General features: G+C 42.3%; 2 protein-coding genes across 3 annotated transcripts in view; one reads left to right on the forward strand and one right to left on the reverse strand.

Annotated features, from left to right (window-relative positions):
* LOC121005069 (meteorin-like protein) overlaps window positions 1–10954 on the forward strand; it is a 47007-nt gene extending 36053 nt beyond the window's left edge. The window contains exon 5 of the mRNA XM_040437593.1: window positions 10914–10954. Coding sequence (XP_040293527.1) covers window positions 10914–10954 — 41 coding nt within the window. The remainder of the gene's footprint in view (window positions 1–10913) is intronic.
* Window positions 5316–23736, reverse strand: part of LRIT1 (leucine rich repeat, Ig-like and transmembrane domains 1) — a 78630-nt gene continuing 60209 nt past the window's right edge. For both annotated transcript variants that reach the window (XM_040437589.1, XM_040437588.1), the window contains exons 3-5: window positions 10876–11181; window positions 9339–9515; window positions 5316–6705 (exon numbers count right to left, since the gene is read on the reverse strand). In XM_040437589.1, coding sequence (XP_040293523.1) covers window positions 5942–6705; window positions 9339–9515; window positions 10876–11181 — 1247 coding nt within the window. In that variant the 3' untranslated portion in view covers window positions 5316–5941. The remainder of the gene's footprint in view (window positions 6706–9338; window positions 9516–10875; window positions 11182–23736) is intronic.

The following is a 23736-nucleotide window of genomic DNA, read 5'->3' on the forward strand; positions in this document are numbered from 1 at the left end:
TATTGCCCCTTCCTGCAGTTTATATACAGTGTATATCGCCTCTTTCTGTATTTTATATACTTATCATCCCATCCTGTAGAATATATACTTATTGCCCCATTGTGCAGTTTATATACTTATTCCCCATTCCTGCAGTATATATACTTATCACCCCAAACTGCAGTTTATATACTCATTGCCCTCATCCTGCAGTTTGTTTACTTTTTTTCCCCATCCTGCAGTTCATATACTTATTGCCCCTTCTTGCATTTTATTTACGTGTAGTCCCATTCTGCACATTTTATATTTATTGCCCCATCCTGCTGTTTATATAGTTATTGCCCCATCCTGTAGTTTATATAATTATTGCATATTGTTTAATTTTGTAATGTAAAAAATAAATGTAAAATTTTTGCAGACTTTGCTTACGCCCCGAGTCTCATTGATGTAAAAGAAGATTGGATAATATTTAGAGGTTGCACACTGATCGGTTTTGTAAAAGTAGGCAAAAAATATGATTTTTCAATGTTATTACTTTTATTGGGAAAATCACAAACTTAAAATAATATTAAAACTAGACACTAAGATTAATAGGTAGTATTAGCAAAACATGTGTTATATTAATCAACTTTGAACAATGCAATCCCTTCTTTTGTTAGCTTTATGACGACTTTTCTGTGATGCTCGACTACCCTCAACAAGAATTGTTTTTGTTGTTCATCCCTGACTGATTCATAAAACTTTTTATCAGACCAATTCCTCTTTCTGCGGTATCATTGACCACCTTATGAGCATTCACATGGCTTCTTAGAGAATCACTGCAGTATTCTGTCATGTCGTGGATCCCAAACAATTCAAAGAACGTCTTTGTTTTATTACTAACAAAATGGCTCAGGTCTTTTCCTTCAAAAACTAGGTTTTTACCCTCTAATCGTTTCATTTCCTTTTTCTTTGCAGGTTTGGTTTAAAAAATTTTAGTCATATTTTCCTTAACAGCCTGAGTAATACATTCGTCCAAAAAAGCCAATCCTTCGTTTGTTTCTGACATATACCAAAGGTGTCTCTTAGCAACTGTGAGAGCACTTTTTGGACGTCTGCATCTGGGTAAGTGTTCAGAAGCTGTAGCATATTAAAGTCATTCTTTGGAGCCCATCGACTTACAATTGCCTCGTGCAAAAAGCGAGCATATATGAGTCTGACAAAATGTGCAACCAGTTTCATTCCTTTCAATTCTCATTGAGGAATATTCAACTGTTTAGTGAAGGAGACAATTTTAAGAGCATATATTACCTTTGCCATCCACCTTGCTTGATGCAGAGATCCTGAAACTGAAGTCGTTTTTAGACCTACCTCCTAGGTACAGGAGTGAGAGTAGAATCAGAAAAGTGATCAATGCGTGCAACCCTTAAATATTATCCAATCATCTTGAAATTTGGCATATATATCTTTTACATCACTGAGACTTGGGGCGTAAGCAAAGTCATATGAAAATCACATCTTTGGAAAAATGAATTATTTCCCCATCCTGCAGTTTATATACTTATTGTGCTTTCCTGCACTTTATGGGCCAGATTTATCATTAGCTCAAGTCAGAATAATGGAGAATGGAAATTTTTGCGCAATCGTTTAAACCGCGCAAAAATTTGCGACTTTTATTGGCTCTGCGCTATGCTCGCCAGTTTTCTGAAAGTGGGCGTGTTTTCTTATGTAAATTAATCTCTAGACAGATTTACTATTGCGACAATTTAAAAAGTCGCAAAAAAGTAAAAAAAAATTGCGCTAAATCACTCCAGTGCGGACCATGCTTATCTTATGCGACTTTTTAAAAGAACATGCGACTTTTTCATAAAGACGTACGACTTTTGTAAAGCCGCGTACAGACGGATAAACTGCTATCGCCAAACCACATTTATCACAGTCTTAAAAGGCCGATCATAAATCTGACTTAGTTAAAACTGACTTTAGCCATATGTGAAAGTGGAGTGAGCCGTCAGAGTAATGATAAATCTGGCCCATTATATTTATCGCCCCATTCTGCATTTTATGTACTTATTGTCTCATCCTGCAGTTTATAAACTTCTTGCCCTATTCTACAGTTTATATACTTATCACCTCATCCTGAATTTTATATACTTATTGCCCCTTCCTGCATTTTATGTACTTATTGCCCCATCTTGCATATTATTTACGCGTAGCCCCATTCTGCACGTTTTATATTTATCGCCCCATCCTGCAGTTTATATACTTATCACTCCATCCTGCAGTTTATATACTTATTGCCCCACCTTGCAGTTTATATCATTACACAGGTCTGCGACTAAAAAGCTGTTTGATTATTTTCATGTAATTTCCATGTATTTTTGTGTGCTGAAAACAAATAAAATATAGAAAAAACTCCTAGACATCATGATTTGCCACAAAATGCTAAATTGTCTTCAATTTTTTTTTATTTTTGGTATTTTTTTATATTATGGGTTTTTAACCAAATTTAAAGTCCAAATTAATATTAATTAATGCACATAAGTGTATTTAAGATATACAATTCCAAAAAAAACTTAAAGGGGTTGTCCAAGTTATGTAAAAAAAAGATAGCACTGTAAGATGGTCAGCAATATATACATAAGCTAAGCAACTTTTTGGGGAAAAAAATAATATTTCCTCATTTCCCTAGTTCTCTTCTTAGCCCTTTGTTGTTATTTGCAGGTAAACAATCTCTGCCCCAACCCCCCTGCAAAGGGGGTGAATACAAGTGCTGCTCTGAGTGACATGTCTGACTACTGGGATACTCAGCAGCATGATGTATGTGTAAGCCTCAGCCCTGAGTCTGTGCTTATAATGGTAGAATGGGTTAATATTTCCTGAAGAATCTGACTTTGAAGATGATACAAGACCAAAATTGTTTTCCCAGGAGGAGATGAATGATTTGGTAAGAGACTTGAATCTTCCCAAAGATGCCACTGAGATACTCAGATCAAGGCTGAAAAGCAGGAATTTATTGAGTCTCATCTTCATGGTTCAGACATCGTGAAAAGGAGTTCGTTCCTTACTTCGCCCAGGAAGACAAATTGGTTTATTGCATCGATGTTAAAAGTCTTATGGATCAATTTAAAATCCAATATGATCCCCATCCTGCATTTTATGTACTTATTGCCTCATCCTGCAGTCTATAAACTTCTTGCCCCACTCTGCAGTCTATATACTTATTACCCATTCCTGCAGTATACACTGTGCACAGAATTATTAGGCAAATGAGTATTTTGACCACATCATCCTCTTTATGCATGTTGTCTTACTCCAAGCTGTATAGGCTCGAAAGCCTACTACCAATTAAGCATATTAGGTGATGTGCATCTCTGTAATGAGAAGGGGTGTGGTCTAATGACATCAACACCCTATATTAGGTGTGCATAATTATTAGGCAACTTCCTTTCCAAAATGGGTCAAAAGAAGGACTTGACAGGCTCAGAAAAGTCAAAAATAGTGAGATATCTTGCAGAGGGATGCAGCACTCTTAAAATTGCAAAGCTTCTGAAGCGTGATCATCGAACAATCAAGCGTTTCATTCAAAATAGTCAACAGGGTCGCAAGAAGCGTGTGGAAAAACCAAGGCGCAAAATAACTGCCCATGAACTGAGAAAAGTCAAGCGTGCAGCTGCCAAGATGCCACTTGTCACCAGTTTGGCCATATTTCAGAGCTGCAACATCACTGGAGTGCCCAAAAGCACAAGGTGTGCAATACTCAGAGACATGGCCAAGGTAAGAAAGGCTGAAAGACGACCACCAAGACACACAAGCTGAAACGTCAAGACTGGGCCAAGAAATATCTCAAGACTGATTTTTCTAAGGTTTTATGGACTGATGAAATGAGAGTGAGTCTTGATGGGGCAGATGGATGGGCCCGTGGCTGGATTGTTAAAGGGCAGAGAGCTCCAGTCCGACTCAGACGCCAGCAAGGTGGAGGTGGAGTACTGGTTTGGGCTGGTATCATCAAAAATGAGCTTGTGGGGCCTTTTCGGGTTGAGGATGGAGTCAAGCTCAACTCCCAGTCCTACTGCCAGTTTCTGGAAGACACCTTCTTCAAGCAGTGGTACAGGAAGAAGTCTGCATCCTTCAAGAAAAACATGATTTTCATGCAGGACAATGCTCCATCACACGCGTCCAAGTACTCCACAGCGTGGCTGGCAAGAAAGGGTATAAAAGAAGAAAATCTAATGACATGGCCTCCTTGTTCACCTGATCTGAACCCCATTGAGAACCTGTGGTCCATCATCAAATGTGAGATTTACAAGGAGGGAAAACAGTACACCTCTCTGAACAGTGTCTGGGAGGCTGTGGTTGCTGCTGCACGCAATGTTGATGGTGAACAGATCAAAACACTGACAGAATCCATGGATGGCAGGCTTTTGAGTGTCCTTGCAAAGAAAGGTGGCTATATTGGTCACTGATTTGTTTTTGTTTTGTTTTTGAATGTCAGAAATGTATATTTGTGAATGTTGAGATGTTATATTGGTTTCACTGGTAAAAATAAATAATTGAAATGGGTATATATTTGTTTTTTGTTAAGTTGCCTAATAATTAAGCACAGTAATAGTCATCTGCACACACAGATATCCCCCTAAAATATCTAAAACTAAAAACAAACTAAAAACTACTTCCAAAAATATTCAGCTTTGATATTAATGAGTTTTTTGGGTTCATTGAGAACATGGTTGTTGTTCAATAATAAAATTAATGCTCAAAAATACAACTTGCCTAATAATTCTGCACTCCCTGTATATACTTATCAACCTATCCTGCAGTTTATATACTTATTGCCCTCATCCTGCAGTTTGTATACTTATTTTCTCCATCCTGAATTTTATATACTTATTGCCCCTCCCTGCATTTTATGTACTTATTGCCCCTTCTTGCATTTTATTTATGTGTAGCCCCATTCTGTACGTTTCATATTTATCGCCCCATCCTGCAGTTTATATAGTTATTGCCCCATCCTGCAGTTTATATACTTATCACTTCATCCTGCAGTTTATATACTTATCACTTCATCATGCAGTTTATATACTTATTGCCCCATCTTGCAGTTTATATACTTATCGCCCTTTCCTGCACTTTATATAATTATTGCTCCATCTTGCAGTTTATATACTTATCGCCCTTTCCTGCACTTTATATAATTATTGCTCCATCTTGCAGTTTATATAATTATTGCCCCTCCGGCATTTTATATACTTCTAATGTATGTTGCGCTTTATTATTAAAAAGTAAACAATACATGAAAATACATTCTCAGGAAGCAACATCTATAACGTAATATTGATATAAAAATTTATTGATATTTGTAAGACACCAAAGATTATAAGATTGTGTACACAGCACAACAAATCAAGATATAAACACAAAGAAAATGAAACCGTCCAATTTTCCTAAAAGCACGATCATTAATTGTACAGGGCTAGCAGTGACGAACTTGGTATACCTTTCAAGGAGATTAGTGGATTATTAAGGAAAAAGTTTGGACCATACTCCATTGGAGAAAGTTAGAATCGGCATACTGTACCTCAGAAGTCTGCAAACCAGTCAAGCCCACACTGCTGACACCTTTCAGTACTAGAAAGCTGCTGTGAGTTCTACATTGTAAACAGTGATAGGGCTGCTTTTATTAGAGAGCAACGCATAATAGAAAGGGTCAATGCGTCATATTCAATATTTTTCCATTGCATCATGAGGAATTCTCTACTTTACTTTGTTCACCCATGTACCTAAAATTTGCATTGTATACCTTAGCTGCTAATACCAAACATTGTGCATTGTGTTTTGTCTCTTCCTTCGCCGCCACTTTCATTAGTTCATTAAGTCATGTCTTGCACTAGTAATACATACATATTTCCGGCACATGGCAGATATACTCTTCTGTATGTGAGCATGTTTCTTATATGTGACAGTTATTGCTAGTTATTCTTTATCAGCAAAAAAACTCATTGGGCTGGCCTTCTGGTTTTGGGATTGCTTCAGAATCTACACTGGACCGTGCGGACAGCAGCCTATTTGATTCATCCAGATTATGTCGAGTCAAATATTCTCCTTCAGTAGCTTTGGAGCTTGTTGCAAGACTTTCAAATGTCACATAGGAGTCTTGTATATCTTTAGATTTCCGACCTAGCCCCTTTTTGCATCTTCTTTTCAAAGCTCCACAGCAGACCACCAAGGTTAGAGGGACAGCAATGACACAGGCCACACTGATCACCACTACATTTATCAGTTTCTGTGTCCCTCCTGCAGTAACAGCTTCATCGGTGGAGAAGATGATGCACTGTTCTTTCTTAGGTACAAGCCCTTTCACACAAACACATGCGATGTATTTCGTTTGGGGTATTAGACCATCTATGGTAATTTTCGTCTTGCCAGGCTCCACATTGATTCTTCGCATTTCTCGCTCGCCAAATATTGCATATAGAACACTGAATATTGTAACATTTTTGGCAAGAGGAGCTTTCCAAGCAAGAGAGACACTGTGGTCTGTATCACCTATAACTTTCAATCCTCTAACCATCCTCTCTGTCTCTGGCTGTTTTGTTGGCGAACTGAGCATGATGTTGCCTGGATCCTTGATGTCTGGTTTCAGAACAGAGTTAGGATTTATATTCTGAAGCTCGCTGTCAGGCACTCTATTACCATTGATTTTAAATTTTGTCATCCCCATGTTACCCTCTGTAGACTGATATTTTCCTGAAATAGAGAAGATAATTAAACAGAGAAATATAAATACAAATGACAAAGCATTAAAGGGGCAATTCGCAGTGGGGTTTATACTTACCTGCTCTCTGTAGCTGGGTTCTGTCTCCATTTCACTGCGGCTGTTTCTGCAGCTTTGCAATGCTCTGGCATCAACATCTTGTTGATGAGCACCACGTGACCGCTGCAACCAATAACTGGCTGCAGCAGTGATCTGTCATCCTCTCACTGGGTCAGGTGCCACAGGGGTGACAAGTCACTGCTGCATCCAGTGATTGGTTTCAGTGATCATGTGGCGCCCGTCAACAGGATGTTGATGCCAGAGCATTGTGGAGCTACAGAGATGGCCAGGGAGCAATGAAGTTGCGAGTAACAAGAACCCCAGCGTGTGTCTACCACTCACTGAGGTCTTTTTAAGTCTTAAATAACTCTTTAATTCTTAAACTGGTCCAGAAATATTGAGCAATAGTATGTTTGATTTAAAGGGGTTGTCCCATCTCCCCTTCTCACCTGCCCTGGAGCACTTCTTGGATGAAGAAAAAGGTGTTGAATCCAGTGTGTAATCAAATCTTCAGTTTACTTCCACATCTAAAAATCCAAATACAGGTACACTCCTGAAGCACTCCAGAGCCGACATGTTTCCACCGCTCCTTGCAGCCTTACTCAAGGAATGAAGTAAGATGCAACCTTCAAACAGGCTGGATTCAACACTTTTTCTTGAGTTTATGGGCACTTGAATATGCAACAGAATCGGGTGTGTGAACTTGGATGTGCTGTGCGCTGCAACCTCAATTATGATTGGCAGTACAGTCAAGCAGAGCTATGAAGAAGTCAAAGTGCCACCTGCCTGAACAAGCACACTCCTTATGCTGCTGATAGAAGTGTTCATTAACAGCACTGCCTCACTTTCTCTGCAGATCTATTGAGAAGCTTACAGGCTTCGTTGCATGCCAGTGGAGTTCTCCGATTGAAAGCAACGGAGCTACAGAGCAGTGGCCTGCCAACAGCTGCTGCACAAGCAGGCACTCCTGCAATCCCAGCCACCAAAGTCAGAAGATGAAGATAAATATTGGATGACTGATATTGGAGAGATGTGTAATGAAATATCCATCATCCAATATTTATCTATTTGCTGTGACATGTTTTATCGTACTATATTGTTTGCTATGACATACTTTTGCCATATATTGTTTTATATATGTATTGCAAATTAGAAAATTATTTAGTGGAATTAATTTTATTTTGAATATTATATATAATAGGTGTGTGAATGTAAACCGGTCCAGAATTTATTTGCAACATAATTATGAACTACCCACACTGAACATAGGCACTGCGGAAGGAGCCTAGGCGACTCCGAAACACATTTGGCATTAAGGCCATTTGTCCCAAGTATGGTACTGCAACTGAAAGACTAAGGCCCCTTTCACACGGGCGAGTTTTCCACGCGGGTGCAATGCGTGAGGTGAGCGCATTGCACCAGCACTGAATCCGGACCCGTTCATTTTTATGGGGCTGTGCCCATGAGCGGTGATTTTCACGCATCACTTGTGCGTTGCGTGAAAATCGCAGCATGCTCTATTTCGTGCGTTTTTCACGCAACACAGGCCCCATAGAAGTGAATGGGGCTGCGTGAAAATCTCAAGCATCCGCAAGCAAGTGCGGATGCGGTGCGATTTTCACGCACGGTTGCTAGGAGACGATCGGGATGGGGACCTGATCATTATTATTTTCCCTTATAACATGGTTATAAGGGAAAATAATAGCATTCTTAATACAGAATGCATAGTACAATAGGGCTGGAGGGGTTAAAAAAAATATATATATTATTTAACTCACCTTAATCCACTTGTTCACACAGCCCGGCTTCTTTTCTGTCTTCATCTTTGCTGTGCACAGGAAAAGGACCTGTGGTGACGTCACTGCGCTCATCACATGGTCCGTCACACAATCCATCACCATGGTGATGGATCATGTGATGGACCATGTGATGAGCGCAGTGATGTCACCACTGGTCCTTTACCCAGGTCCTGAAGAAAGAAGACAGAAGAGAAGCTGGGCTGTGCAAACAAGTGGATTAAGGTGAGTTAAATTATTTTTTATTTTTTTTAACCCCTATTGTACTATGCATTCTGTATTAAGAATGAAATTATTTTCCCCTATAACCATGTTGTAAGGGAAAATAATACAATCTACACAACCCCGATCCCAAACCCGAACTTCTGTGAAGAAGTTTGGGTTTGGGTACCAAACATGGAGATTTTTCTCATGCGCGTGCAAAACGCATTACAATGTTTTGCACTCGTGCGGAAAAATCGTGAATTTTCCCGCAACGCACCCGCATCTTATCTAGGCCAAAAACATGACGCCCGTGTGAAAGAGGCCTAAGGCATATTGCATGTGGACGATGGCAATCAAGATGGCCTGTAGATACACCATAACGTTCACATCATCATGCGAACTGCCAAAGTCAAGTCTCGCATGCGCAATACGGACAATGAGATGCTAACAAGAGAGCCAGTAGTAATTGGAATCAATCATCATAAATTCAAGTGGGGTTGGGTTCCGCACCTTACTTGGCATTCATGAACAAGTTTTCTTTTGCACCACAATATAAGACAACTTACCACTGTCATTTGGCTCATCAGTTGTGTTGGAGTCAGTAACTAGAACAGAAATGAAGGCTTCTGCCATCCCCATGTTGTTTCTAGCTTTACAGATATACTCGCCAGAATCTTTGTAGTTAACAGTAGGCAAGTTTAACATGGACCAGCTCATACCATCACTTGAAACTTCTTGGTGAACTGTAAAACAGAACAAAACACCAAGCTTTATACAGTATATCAATCTTAAGATTTTATAATCAATGTTGTAAGAGAAATAGGGACATTGCAGGTTGATCTCTTACTTTATATATTTTTTACAAGAACTAACACTTTTAATGTCTACTTGTGTAATAACAATCAATGAGTTTGTTAAATTGACATATAATTTGTGAATTGCATAGTTAGGAATTGTCTACTATACCATTGTTCAAATAATTCTGATAATCACTTTCACTCCAATGGGCCGCACCATTACATACATTTTGGTCATGATCATCTCAGTGTTGCTGTTAGTGCACCCACAAGATTAGCACCAGAAATGGGGCTGTAATATCCAGAGAGATCCCGTGTAATGGTGATCACCAATGCCAGTCACGCGTAATCACTGTGGCTGCCATCATCGCAGAGACAGTGCTCATTTACTTCATTTAGTAGTTTTGGTATCATGTGGGCATCAACCTATACCTTAAACATATAAGCTTAATTTAAAGAGGACCCATCAGACCTCCTGACCTGTAAATACTTGGATTCTCCATAATATAAAAATTTGGGATTATCTTTTCATAGAATCTACATTGTGTTGTTCCTTTGTTATTCCAAAGAATGTTGGAATAAATGTACAACTATGGATGTGTCCTTTCACATGGTGACACAATCCAATCAGTGTTAATGCACCATTTTGACAAGACAAGTAGTAACAAGCAGTTGTCAAAAGTTTCAAAAGGAGTAAGATACAAATCGTGAAAAGCAGAGCTCTAAAAAAAGATGAGTTAGCATTGGTATTACGTGGTGATTACAATTGTTTACTGGAATTCCTGGAGACCTGACAGGGTCTCCTTAAGTCAGTGAAGAACAGGAGAAAAATAAACATGAAGAAATTGTGAGTTTTTTTGGGCTGTTACACCCAAATTTAAAGGGGTTTTCTGGGACTAAAATATGGATTACTAGATAAGTGAAGCCTTGAAGTCCTAGAACTAGAATGGCACTGTGGACGGGAAAATGTACTGCAAGCTCAACCCCATTCAAGTGAATGAAACTGACTTTTACAGTAATAAAGTATATGCATCCCCAAAATAGTAAAAATAGATGAGGCATCAGCTACTTCACAAAAATGAAAAAGTTATACAATCTGGAATGCCAAGACAAAAACCAAAACATTTTTCTTGTCCTTGAGACCAAAAATTGTATGGTTGTCAAGGGATAAAGTCATCCTGCAACTCCTTTTAGGACCTGTCAATCGTAAGAGTGCTTCAAATGCCCTTTCTCAGTCGGAGAATAGATTTCAAAGTATTTTAAAATGTTCTCAGTGAATATGTTTGGTGAGGGGTAATGTTTTTACCTGATCCATTAATTTTGTTACCATCTGCTCTTCTCCAGTTCAGTTCTGGGATTGGGATCCCTATGGTGCCACATCGTAGTAAGACTGTGCTGCCAATCATTGTCTTAAGCTTTGCCACAGAAGTATGAATTACTGGACTCTGACATTTCCTCAACTCAACTTGATTGAACTGTACTCCTGCAAGGCTGCGTGGTGAATAGCACTTCAGGCGAGGTTCTATGAATGCTACCGATGGAGATGGGAAGTTGAGGAAATGAACCATTTCATATAGACTGCAATCACATAACCAAGGGTTGTCTTGCAGACCTGAAAATAAAAACAGACTTTTATTTTTACAACTAGAAGAAGGACCCGGTATCACATGGGTATATTTCATCTATTTAATTTAATGTTTGTGTGTGTCGTTAAAAGATATCGACAGTATCCACTATAACAGTGACATCTACAGTACCCTGCCCCTTTAACAGTGACCTCCACAGTGGCCGCCCCTTTATCAGTGATCTCCACAGTGCCCCGTATCATTAACAGTGATTTCCACAATAACCCGCCCCTTAACAGTGACCTCCACAACACCCCACCCCCTTTACAGTGACCTCCACAGCACCCCGTCCCTTAACACTGACCTCCATTACGGACCGTCCCCTTAACTGTGACCTCCACAGTAGCCTGCCCCAAGAGTGTCCAGAGGTCCAGTTTTAGGCCGGACAGTCCGGACTCCCTATTCTCCGTCCGGCGCAGGACCTAGACGGACACAGGGATGTCCTTTTGAACAGCTCACTTTCAGACAGCAGCACTGTGCTGTCTGAGCGTGAGCCCGCAGGGAGAAAGTCACCCTCCCTCCAACCCCTGTAGCTGACAAAAGTTGATTTTTACCTTTATTTTTTCAATCTCCGATTGCTGTGGAGTTGGAGGGGTAGTGGCCTAACCACGTTGAGGGTGTGGCGTAGCAGGATATGGGGATGGGGTTTTTAAGTCTGTCTTTTGAGAGTAGCCTGAATGGCCACCTTACCTGCCCCCTTAACAGTGTCATCCACCGTGCGCTGCCTTTTTAAAGCTGACCTACAGCAGTGAAGAAAAATGGCTGGGTTGTTATGGAAACCTGGTGTAAAACTGTGTGTATGTGGAGACTAAGGACCTGTGAGCTTCTATTGGCTGATAAGGGTCATGAGACCAGGCTTCTATAGCCTAACGCCTTTTTTGGGAATAATCTTAGGAACGGTACATGCTGGAGAGCTGAGACCCAGTCTAAAACCTTCCCGGACACCTTATGTACCTGTGTGCCAAATTTCGTGATTGTAAATGCGACGGAGCCGATTCCTTTAGCGGACACACACTCATACACTCAGATTTATATATTAGATGGTTATTAAATTTGTTTTATTACAGATAAACTAACCTCTCTTATATATCACATGCCTTGCAAAAATATTCACCGCCTTGACTTTTTCGTATTTTGTTACATTACAGCCAAAAAGAGGACCTTTCACTAGATTAAAAAATCTAAACTAACTATACAGACATGGAGAGCGGCACCCAGGGATCCCCCTGCACTTACTATTATGCCTGGGCGCCGCTCCGTTCGCCCGGTATAGGCTCCGGTATCTTCACATGTTAGGCCTGCCGGCGTCTCCTTCTCTCATGTTGTAGCGCTGGCCAATCGCAGCGCTCAGCTCATAGCCTGAGAGGTTTTTTTTTCTCTCAGGCTATGAGCTGAGCGCTGCGATTGGCCAGCGCTACAGCATGGGAGAAAGAGACGCCGGCAGGTTCCACTGGGTGGAGCCTAACATGTGAAGATACTGGAGCCTATACCGGGCGAACGGAGCGGTGCCCAGGGATAATAGTAAGTGCAGGGGGATCCCTGGGCGCCGCTCTCCATGTCTGTATAGTTAGTTTAGATTTTTTAATCTAGTGAAAGGTCCTCTTTAAGTTCAATGTTTTGTTAATCATAATTGTATGTGATGGATCAGAACACAATAGTCTAAGTTGGTGAAGTGAAATGAGAAAAATATATAAATAAAACTATTTGCCATGTGCGTATGTATTCGCCCCCTTTTGATAGGAAGCCAATAAAAAGCTCTGGTGCAACCAATTACCTTCAAAAGTCACATAATTAGTGAAATGATATCCACTTGTGTGCAATATAAGTGTCATATGATCTGTCATTACATATACACACCTTTTTTGAAAGGCCCCAGAGGCTGCAACACCTAAGCAAGAGTCATCACTAACCAAACACTGCCATGAAGACCAAGGAACTCTCCAAAAAAGTAAGGGACAATGTTGTTGAGAAGTACAAGTCAGGGTAAGGTTATAAAAAAAATAGCCAAATCTTTGATGATCCCCAGGAGCACCATAAAATCTATCATAACCAAATGGAAAGAACATGGCACAACAGCAAACCTGCCAAGAGACGGCCGCCCACCAAAACTAACGGACCGGTCAAGGAGGGCATTAATCAGAGAGGCAGCACAGAGACCTAAGGTAACCCTGGAGGAGCTGCAGAGTTCCACAGCAGAGACTGGAGTATTTGTACATAGGATGACAATAAGCCGTACGCTCCATAGAGTTGGGTTTTATGGCAGAGTGGCCAGAAGAAAGCCATTACTTTCATCAAAAAACAACAACGTGAGTTTGCGAAAAGGCATGTGGGAGACTCCCAAAATGTATAGAGGAAGGTGCTCTTGTGTGACAAAAATTTTACTTTTTGTCCATCAAAGAAAACACTATGTCTGGTGCAAACCCAACACATCACACCACTCAAAAAACACCATCCCCACAGTGAAACATGGTGGTGGCAGCATCTGGTCAGAGTTGAGGGAAAGATGGATGGTGCTAAATACAGGGATATTCTTGAGTAAATCCTGTACCACTCTGTGCGTGATTTGAGGCTAGGACGGAGGTTCACCTTCCAGCAGGACAATGACCCCAAACACACTGCTAAAGCAACACTTAGGCTGCGTTCACACGGGCGAGATTTCCGCGCGGGTGCAATGCGGTAGGTGAACGCATTGCACCCGCACTGAATCTGGACCCATTCATTTCTATGGGGCTGTTCAGATGAGCGATGATTTTCACGCATAACTTATGCATTGCGTGAAAATCGCAGCATGCTCTATATTCTGCGTTTTTCACGCAACGCAGGCCCCATAGAAGTGAATGGGGTTGCGTGAAAATCGCAAGCATCCGCAAGCAAGTGCGGATGCGGTGCGATTTTCACGCATGGTTGCTAGGTGACAGTCTATAAACTGTATTACTTTCCCTTATAACATGGTTATAAGGGAAAATAATAGCATTCTGAATACAGAATGCATAGTACAATAGGGCTGGAGGGGTTTAAAAAAATAAACTCATTAACTCACCTTCTCCTCTTGATCTCGAAGTTCCCGGTCTCTTCTTTACTTGAGTTGTGGGCTAAAGGACCTTTGAGTTGAGTTTACTGATGAGTTGTGGGCTAAAGGACCTTTGGTGACGTCAGATCTCATGCTCCAATCACATGGTACATCACCACGGTGATGGACCATGTGATTGGAGCATGAGATCTGACGTCACCAAAGGTCCTTTAGCGGCTAGCCCATAACTCATCAGTAAACTCAACTCAAAGGTCCTTTAGCCCACAACTCAAGTAAAGAAGAGACCGGGAACTTCGAGATCAAGAGGAGAAGGTGAGTTAATGAGTTTATTTTTTTAAACCCCTCCAGCCCTATTGTACTATGCATTCTGTATTCAGAATGCTATTATTTTCCCTTATAACCATGTTATAAGGGAAAGTAATACAATCTACACTACAACTAACCCAAACCTGAACTTCTGTGAAGAAGTTCGGGTCTGGGTACCAGTGTCGGTTTTTTATCACGCGCGTGCAAAAAACATTGCACCCGCGCGATAAAAACTGAACATCGGAACGCAATTGCAGTCAAAACTGACTGCAATTGCATTCCTACTCGCGCGGTTTTGCCGCAACACACCGGGACGCATCCGGACCTAATCCGGACACGCTCGTGTGAACCCAGCCTTAGGCGGTTTAAGGGTAAACATGTAAATGTGTTGGAATGGCCTAATCAAAGCCCAGATCTCAATCCAATAGAAAATCTGTGGTCAGACTTAAAGATTACTGTTCACAAGCTCATAGAGACTTATCCAAAGTGACTTGCCGCAAAAGGTGGCTTACAAAGTATTGACTTTAGGGGCGTGAATAGTTATGCACATTGACTTTTTTTGTTATTTTGTCCTATTTGTTGCTTGCTTCACAAAAAAAAATAGAAAAACATCTTCAAAGTTGTGGGCATCTTCTGTAAATTATATGATGCAAATCCTCAAACAATCCATGTTAATTCCATGTTGTGAGGCCCAAAAAGTGAAAAAAGTCAAGGGGGTGAATACTTTTACAAGGCACTGTATCTGTATATATTTATGCATTCTTGGCTTAACCGGAAATAGTTTTTTCCTATTTACCACCCCCCAAAAAATAATAAATGTTAATCACTAAGTCCCATGTATCCCAAAAAATGGTACCAATGAAAACTACATCTCGCCTCACAAAAAAAAATAAATCATAATAATTCCTCATATGGCTATAACAGCACAAAATGAATTAGTTCTGGCTCTTGGAATGTGGCAACATAACAACACAATTATTGTGCAAAAGTAGAAAAAAAACACATAAACTATACATATTTGGTATCACCATAATCAAACTGACCCATGGAAAAACACTAACATGTTATTACACCACACAGTAAACGTGGTAAATTTAAAGTGCAAAAAACAATGATGGAACTATTTTTTTTCCCATTACCACCACAAAAAAGGTAATATAAGTTCATAAGTTAAAGTTAGATATGTACCTCAAAATGGGGTCTATAAAAAATACAAGCCCTCATACGGCTACATCAACAGAAAATTAAAAATAAAGTTTATGGCTAGAATAAAAACAAATTCCCAGCATCTTATTTCATTTTTCTCTTTGGCTAAAAATACTCCTCAAAAATGCTAAGAGGAGTAATTTTTTTTGGAAGAGATTTAAGCAAGTCATGTAGAGCAAGTTATGAAAGAGGGCTGCATCAAGCGCCAGCACAGGGTTATTAAGGCTGGCATTTAAAATGTATTAATAAATGACCCCATTAGTTCCTAGTATTGGTTATTGGGTACTCTGGTACTGGTACTTTAAATAGTAGGCGCACACTGATAGCACTATTAGGCCTCATGCACACGGCTGTTGTGCATCACGAATACGGACCCATTCACTTGATTCCGGAGATGCAGAACGGAGTCCCGGAATGGAACACTGGAAGCACTATGGAGTGCTTCTGTGGTGTTTCTTTCCGTTGTTCCGCACCGCAAAAAAATAAGACATGTCATATTTTTTTTTGCGGACAGACCACGGACCCATTCAAGTTAAATGGGTCCGACTCGCTGCACGGATGTTCCCTGTGCATTGGGGACCGCAATTGCGGTCCCCAATGCACGGAGCGGCTGCAAAACGACCGTGTGCATGAGGCCTTAAAGATGAAAAAGAGAAATTATAACAGAAGTGTCATAGTAAGTACACCAGTCATTAGCCATGGTGGTAACCTTTCTTTAAAATACTTCTATATTTTATTATATTATTTAGACTCTCCATATCGCTTTCAAAGTTACTACATTAGTTTCCTGCTTCTTCAAGATTGACTTATCTGGACGTACAAGTTCTTTTTGCCTTAGGATGTAGTTCCCATGAAAAATATGTATGCATCATGGGAAATATTCTGCATTTCGAATTTCGACTTCCTATATATATATATATATATATATATATATATATATATATATATTAAGGCAATTTGCCTGGATTTGTGGGAGGGGCTGAGATCCACCTCCAGCCTATTTAAGGCACTCCCCTTACCTGGCTCCTGTACCGTCCGAGGTCTGAACTGCTTGAAGAGAGAGAGTCACTTGAGGAGTCACTGGAGAGTTACTTACGAGTGCTGATTTCCGGAAATTCGTCGCCATCGGTGTTCTGGATTTGGAGCATACCGGTTCCATTCGTCCTGCTCCACCCGGTTCATTGTGGGTCACGTTTGCCCGTTTAACTGTGAGTCATCCACATGGTACAGCACGGGGCCACTCCGTTTGTTCCCCTGTACCACTCATTTCATTTCACCATTGTGGGGCTCATATCAGGTTCTCACTCGTACCAATTTGCCAATTTTTGTCGGTCATGCCTGTCAGAACATGTGCAAGAATGCAATCACACGGGAGCTCCGCTCCATGCATATCAACCACAAACTACCACGGGGGTTTGTTTCTGCTACCATGCCTCATGCGGTTCACCGAAACCGGCAAGGTTCTTTCACACGTGCCGGGGCTTCCATTAATCAGCAACATGCTCAGGAAGCCCTCAACTTGCATACATGACATGTCCGCACAAATACTTAAAACACGGTAACACACACAAACACTGCCTTTGCTTTTTCCACAGGCACTTGTCCGCACGGTACCCGCGCCGCGGCAAGGCCACTCTGCCTCCGTTGCTGTTACCCCCGCCCCAGTCACGCCGCCGATGGCGGCCGGCCGCATCCCCCTGGCTGGTCTGCGCACGCACGGCCCGGCGGTGCTGCGCATGCGTGGCGTTTCCGTCCACGCACGCGCGATACCCAGACTATCGTCCGCCGTAGCGGCCTAGCACGGAGAGCCGCCGGCGGTTCGGTCCTGCCACGCGGCGGATCAGCGGAGCACCGGAAGCCGGCAGTCAGCCCACCCACCCCACACCCACACGGGCAGCACGATCGTGGTGGCATTTCGGTCACGATGCCGCCAGGGGCCATTTCGGGTTGTGAGGCTTTTTCTCCTGCCGGGTCAAGCAGCTCCAATGGCACCGCCACCTAGCTGACTTGCACCCCGGTGGTGGGTCAGGTCCTGGCTCCAGATTTGGTTCACCTGGCAGCTCGGCATGCCACTCCGCCACCGCCTTTCATGCGGGCACCACAGTGCTAAAAAAAAAAAAAAACAACAAAAGGGGAGTCCGCGTGTTTCGGGCGATGGTGTGGTGGTGCATGGGACCGGCGGTGGTTGCAAATCCTGTATGTAACCATGTGCATTAGAGCCATGATTCATCCCCAGCACACTCGGGTCACTCATATTTACAGCCACACATAATTCTGAGTCACAGGCAGCAAGCATTTTAGTACCACCCCATGGGTATACTATCGGGTGGAAACCACCATAAATGTCACTTCATGTACTCATAGCCATCCTCCATTACACATAGATCTTCCTTGTTTAGCACTGATGGGGAAAAAAAAAACACATGGTATGGCGCCTACGTAGTCCATGCGGTCACACGTTCATGACGTCATTTCATCCCACATGCTAAGCCTCATTTCTCACGTCTCGATCCAACCAGTCACACGCGCAAGCATGTATTTGTTTTCACACTCACGTTCATGATCCCATCAAGGTCATGTGTCCGTTCGCACCCCAGTCCACACTCATCTTACCACTTTCTTTTAACCCCCTTTTAGGCGGTCTAGCATAGACATATTTTTCTCTACTGTTCTGTGAATTTTCTTACCACCAGGTACGTACACCTGCTCTTACGATTTGCATTTCTTTTCATTTCTAGGCCTATAAGAGTGAGGCACCACTCACATCCAGTGCTGCATTCACCCACTTGTTCTTACATCATGCGTTTTACCCTGCTTCCACTAAAGCTGCATTTCTTTTCATTTCTAGGCCTATAAGAGTGTGTTCCTACTATGTTCACAAGTTGGTTATTCGTTGTCACGACAAGGGTCTTCTCTCAGCGAGCTGCAATGCCTCTGGCTCTTTTCTCCATCAGTTCAATTTCACGGCTCGCGGTTGATTAATGTTTCGGTTGTGCACGTGGTTCGGATCACTACTGTCCATGCTTTTTTCCATCAGGTCTGGCTCACGTTTAACTACTTATAATCACCGTGAGGTCATCCAGTTCAGTCCCTTGGCTTCGGGGTCCCGGTGACCGTTCTTCGTGTTGTCCATTAGAGGTACTATACTGTTGTAGGCGGGTTAGTGTCTCAAGTTCATCGTCGGAGATGGTCATGGCTATGTGAGTCCTATTGGTGCCGCATAAGTGATAAAAAAATAAAAAATTAAAATTAAAAATTAAAAATGTAAAAATCTGCCATTAGTCGCCCACGCATGGCTTCTCCGTTTTAGTTTTACACACAGAACTTCGCCATTGGTCTCCCACGCGTGGCTTCTCCGGTTAGTATGCACATACGACTCCACCATTAGTCGCTCACGCATGGTTTCTCCGTTTCAGTTGTATACATACGACTCCGCTATTTGAGTCTCACGCATGGCTCCGTCATTAGAGTCTCTCACGCATGGCTTTCTCCATTTTAGTGTTTCACACACAACTCCGCCATTAGAGTCTCTCACACATGGCTTCTCCGTTTTAGTGTTTCACATATAACTCCGCCATTAGAGTCCCTCACGCATTACTTCGCCGTTTAGTTTTACACACATTACTCCGCATTACAGACTCTCACGCATTACTTCGCCGTTTTAATTTACACATATAACTCCACCATTAGAGTCTCTCATGTGTTATTTTGCCGTTTTACTTCCACACACATAACTCCGCCATTAGAGTCTCTCACGCATCACTTCGCCGTTTTAGTTTTACACAATAACTCCGCCATTAGAGTCTCTCACATATGACTCCGCCATTAGAGTCTCTCACGCATTACTTTGCCGTTTTAGTTTTACACATATGACTCCACCATTAGTCTCACGCATGTCTTCTCCGTTTAGTGTCACACACATGACTTCGCCAGTAGAATCTCTCACGCACAGCCCTGCCATTAGAGCCTCTCACGCATGGCTTCTCCGTTCTAGTTTTACACATATGACTCCGCCATTAGAGCCTCTCACGCATGGTTCTCTGCGTCAATTTTACACACATGGCACCGCCATTAGAGTCTCTCACGCATGGCTCCGCCATTAGAGTCTCTCACGCATGGCTTCTCCGTATTAATTTCACACATATGGCTCCGCCATTAGAGTCTCTCACGCATGGCTCCGCCATTAGAGTCTCTCACGCATGGCTTCTCCGTGTTAAATTTTACACATATAGCTCTGCCATCAGAGTCTCTCACGCATGGCCCTGCCATTAGAGCCTCTCACGCATGGCTTCTCCGTTCTAGTTTTACACATATGACTCCGCCATTAGAGCCTCTCACGCATGGCTTCTCCGTTTTAGGTTTACACATATGACTCCACCATTAGAGCCTCTCACGCATGGCTTCTCCGCGTTAATGTCACACACATGGCTCCGCCATTAGAGTCTCTCACGCATGGCTACGCCATTAGAGTCTCTCATGCATGGCTTCTCCGTATTAATTTTACACATATGGCTCCGCCATTAGAGTCTCTCACGCATGGCTCCGCCATTAGAGTCTCTCACGCATGGCTTCTCCGTGTTAATTTTATACATATGGCTCCGCCATTAGAGGCTCTCACGCGTGGCTCCGCCATTAGAGTCTCTCACGCATGGCTTCTCCGTGTTAATTTTACACATATGGCTCCGCCATTGGAGTCTCTCATGCATGGCTCCGCCATTAGAGTCTCTCACGCATGGCTTCTCCGTGTCAATTTTACACATATGGCTCCGCCATCAGAGTCTCTCACGCATGGCTCCGCCATTAGAGTCTCTCACGTATCGCTTCCCCATTTAAATTCTACACACATAACCCCGCCAGTCGAGGCCGGCTGCGTGGTCCCACAACCAGTAGGTTCCATGTCTTTTCTGCCTTCAGACCTGCTCGCATGGCTCGGTCATCTGTGGCTTGCAATACAATTATCTTGTGGTGACTCGCACGCGTGGCTTGCGCCATTAGAGTCTCTCTCACGTTATCGTTTTCTCTCACTTTTATTTTCTAGGTTGTCAGATTCCTCCTGGAACATAACATCACGCACCCTTTTGTCATGTCTTCTCTTCTGGGGTTTGCTTCTTTCTGCCACCTTAAACTCAAATGTCATACAACGCCATCATACTCTATCTCACTGGCATTCAACACCACATGCTAATCTTACACCCTAATAACATCAGTTTCATGGCCTTTCACCAAATCAAAACCATACTCAGAGGTATTCAGAAAGCGGAACCCGCACGCACAGCCCAGAGGCTACCCATAGACAATCATGTCTTCAAGGCGTTATCCGACCTACTAGACGCAAGGCCTTTTTACACAGTTACAAACTCCATCTTCAAAACAGCTATACTTGGCTTTCTACGGATTCCTAAGGCCGGGAGAATTCACTACATCTTCCACGACCCAAACTACGCCTTTTCTCCTTGTCTCCCACTTGCCAAAACACATGGATCGTTACATCCTGACCTTACCTCACTCCAAGAACAGTCAGCACATTCCCATCAACATTCCGTACTACCCCACGCACAACAGATGGTGTCCAGTCAGGGTTCTTGATGCCTACAGGCAGCGTCATAATCTTCTACCCTCACAGCCATTTCTACAGCTGCGAAGTTCTGTACTCACCACCACCACCTTCAAGACTTATATCAAGTCTTCCCTCACACAACTAGGCCTCAACGCGGCCAACTACTCAGGGCACTCCTTTCGTATAAGAGCTGCATCCACAGCCTTCAGTGCCAACATCCCAACTTATGTCATCAAAACATTAGGGTGCTGGAAATCATCCGCTTACTCGCGATACATACCCAATCCAGTTCAGGAGGCTAGGGTCGCTTTCAAAAACATGTCTGGTTGAGAAATACGTGTATTGATTGTCTGCAATAAACTTGTTCTCTTAATTTTTGCCCTCTTCTTTCTCAGGCCTACTTCATCCTCGGTTTCGGCACACCACAACCGACTACGTTCATTACCCTATTTCCTAGGGTTCCTCACTGTACTATTGTAAGCGCCTTACACAAGTATTAAGGCAATTTGCCTGGATTTGTGGGAGGGGCTGAGATCCACCTCCAGCCTATTTAAGGCACTCCCCTTACCTGGCTCCTGTACCGTCCGAGGTCTGAACTGCTTGACCCTCCCACCACTCCACTTATTCACACTCATCCCTTTCCATATCTTTTCCTTGGGTAGGCCCTCTTCTTTCTCAGGCCTACTTCATCCTTGGTTTCGGCACACCACAACCGACTACATTCATTACCCTATTTCCTAGGGTTCCTCACTGTACTATTATAAGCGCCTTACACAAATATATATATATATATATATATATATATATATATATATATATAAATACAAGAAAATCCAAGACACTTCCTTACGTAAAACAAGTAATTTATTCACCAAACAGCAACGTTTCAACAGATTTATATGTCCAAGGTTTCAACAGATTTATATGGTAAATCTGTTCTGGCTTCCTTTTACCTGGTTGGTATACTTTATAGTTCACCTCACCTACTCTTTCAATAATTTCAAACGGACCTTTCCATTTAGATAATAATTTACTCTCCACTGTGGGGACGAGAACTAGTACTCGATCCCCTGGCACAAATGTTCGGTTCTTGGCTCCCCTATCATAAATCATTTTCTGTACTCCTTGAGCCCGTTCCATATGTTCTTTAACAATTGGCGTAACTGCTGTAATCCTGTCCTGCATCTGGGACACATGCTCTATTACACTTTTGTACGGTGTGACCTGTCCTTCCCACGTTTCTTTAGCCACATCTAATAAACAACATGGATGTCTACCGTATACAAGCTCAAAAGATGAAAACCCTGTAAATGACTGCGGTATCTCCCTTATAGCAAACAGCAGATATGGGAGCAAAAAGTCCCAGTTTTTGCCATCTTTATCTAACACCTTTTTCAGCATTTATTTCAGAGTCTTATTAAATCTTTCAACCAATCCGTCAGTTTGGGGGTGATAGACTGATGTACGTAGTTGGGTAACTTTAAAAAGCCTGCAAAGTTCCTTCATAACATTAGACATAAAGAACATCCCTTGGTGAGTATTTATTTTGGAATACAAACACGACTAAACACATGGACCAATTCTTTTGCGATGGTCTTTGATGAGGTATTGCACAAAGGTATGACCTCGGGGGAACGGGTAGCATAATCCATTATGACTAAAATATGCTGGTGACAACGAGCTGACTTTATTAGGGGACCAATCAAATCCATCCCAATGAGCTCAAATAATCAGCAAGGGCACCAAAGGGCTGTGGAAATGGGGCATAGAGGCTGTAATCTGACACTGAGGGCAGGATCCGCAATATGTATAATGTCTCCATGCATTCCAGGCCAGAAAAATCTTCCTAAAATTCTTTAAGAAGTTTTCTGGATCCCCATATGGCCACCCATAATGTGTACATGTGCCAGATCCAGAACGGTTCTCCTGTAGGGCTTTTGAACCACTAACTGCTGTACCACCTCCTCTCCCTTCCTGTCTATCTGATACAACAATTCATTCTCTAGAGCCATATAGGGAAAAGCAAACCTAGTACCAGACTCCACCGGATTCCATTTACCACTTTAATATTCTCTCTGGCTTGCGTAAGGGTAAGGTCCTTCATTTGGTCACTTTGAAAGTCGTCTTTCCTAACGTCTAGGTCAGGCATACCCTGAAGTGTTACCCCTTCAGTCTCAGTCTCTGACGTGGACTCATCTAGCTCTCCTGCCATAACAGAGAATGGAAAAGGGGTGGAGCTATCTGCTGATACCTAAACTACATCCCTTAGTGGGGAATCCTCTAATGGTTCTGGGCCTATATCAGGTGCTGTCAATATCCGGGGTGCACCTCTTTTTGTTTCCAACTTGGACTCCCATAATTTCCAAAAATGGGGAACATTTCTCACAAGAATAACCTCATGCAGTAGTGCTGGGATTAATCCAACTTTATGAAGCATTGACC

The sequence above is a fragment of the Bufo bufo genome, chromosome 6 (assembly GCF_905171765.1).
Source record: "Bufo bufo chromosome 6, aBufBuf1.1, whole genome shotgun sequence".
NCBI lineage: Eukaryota > Metazoa > Chordata > Amphibia > Anura > Bufonidae > Bufo > Bufo bufo.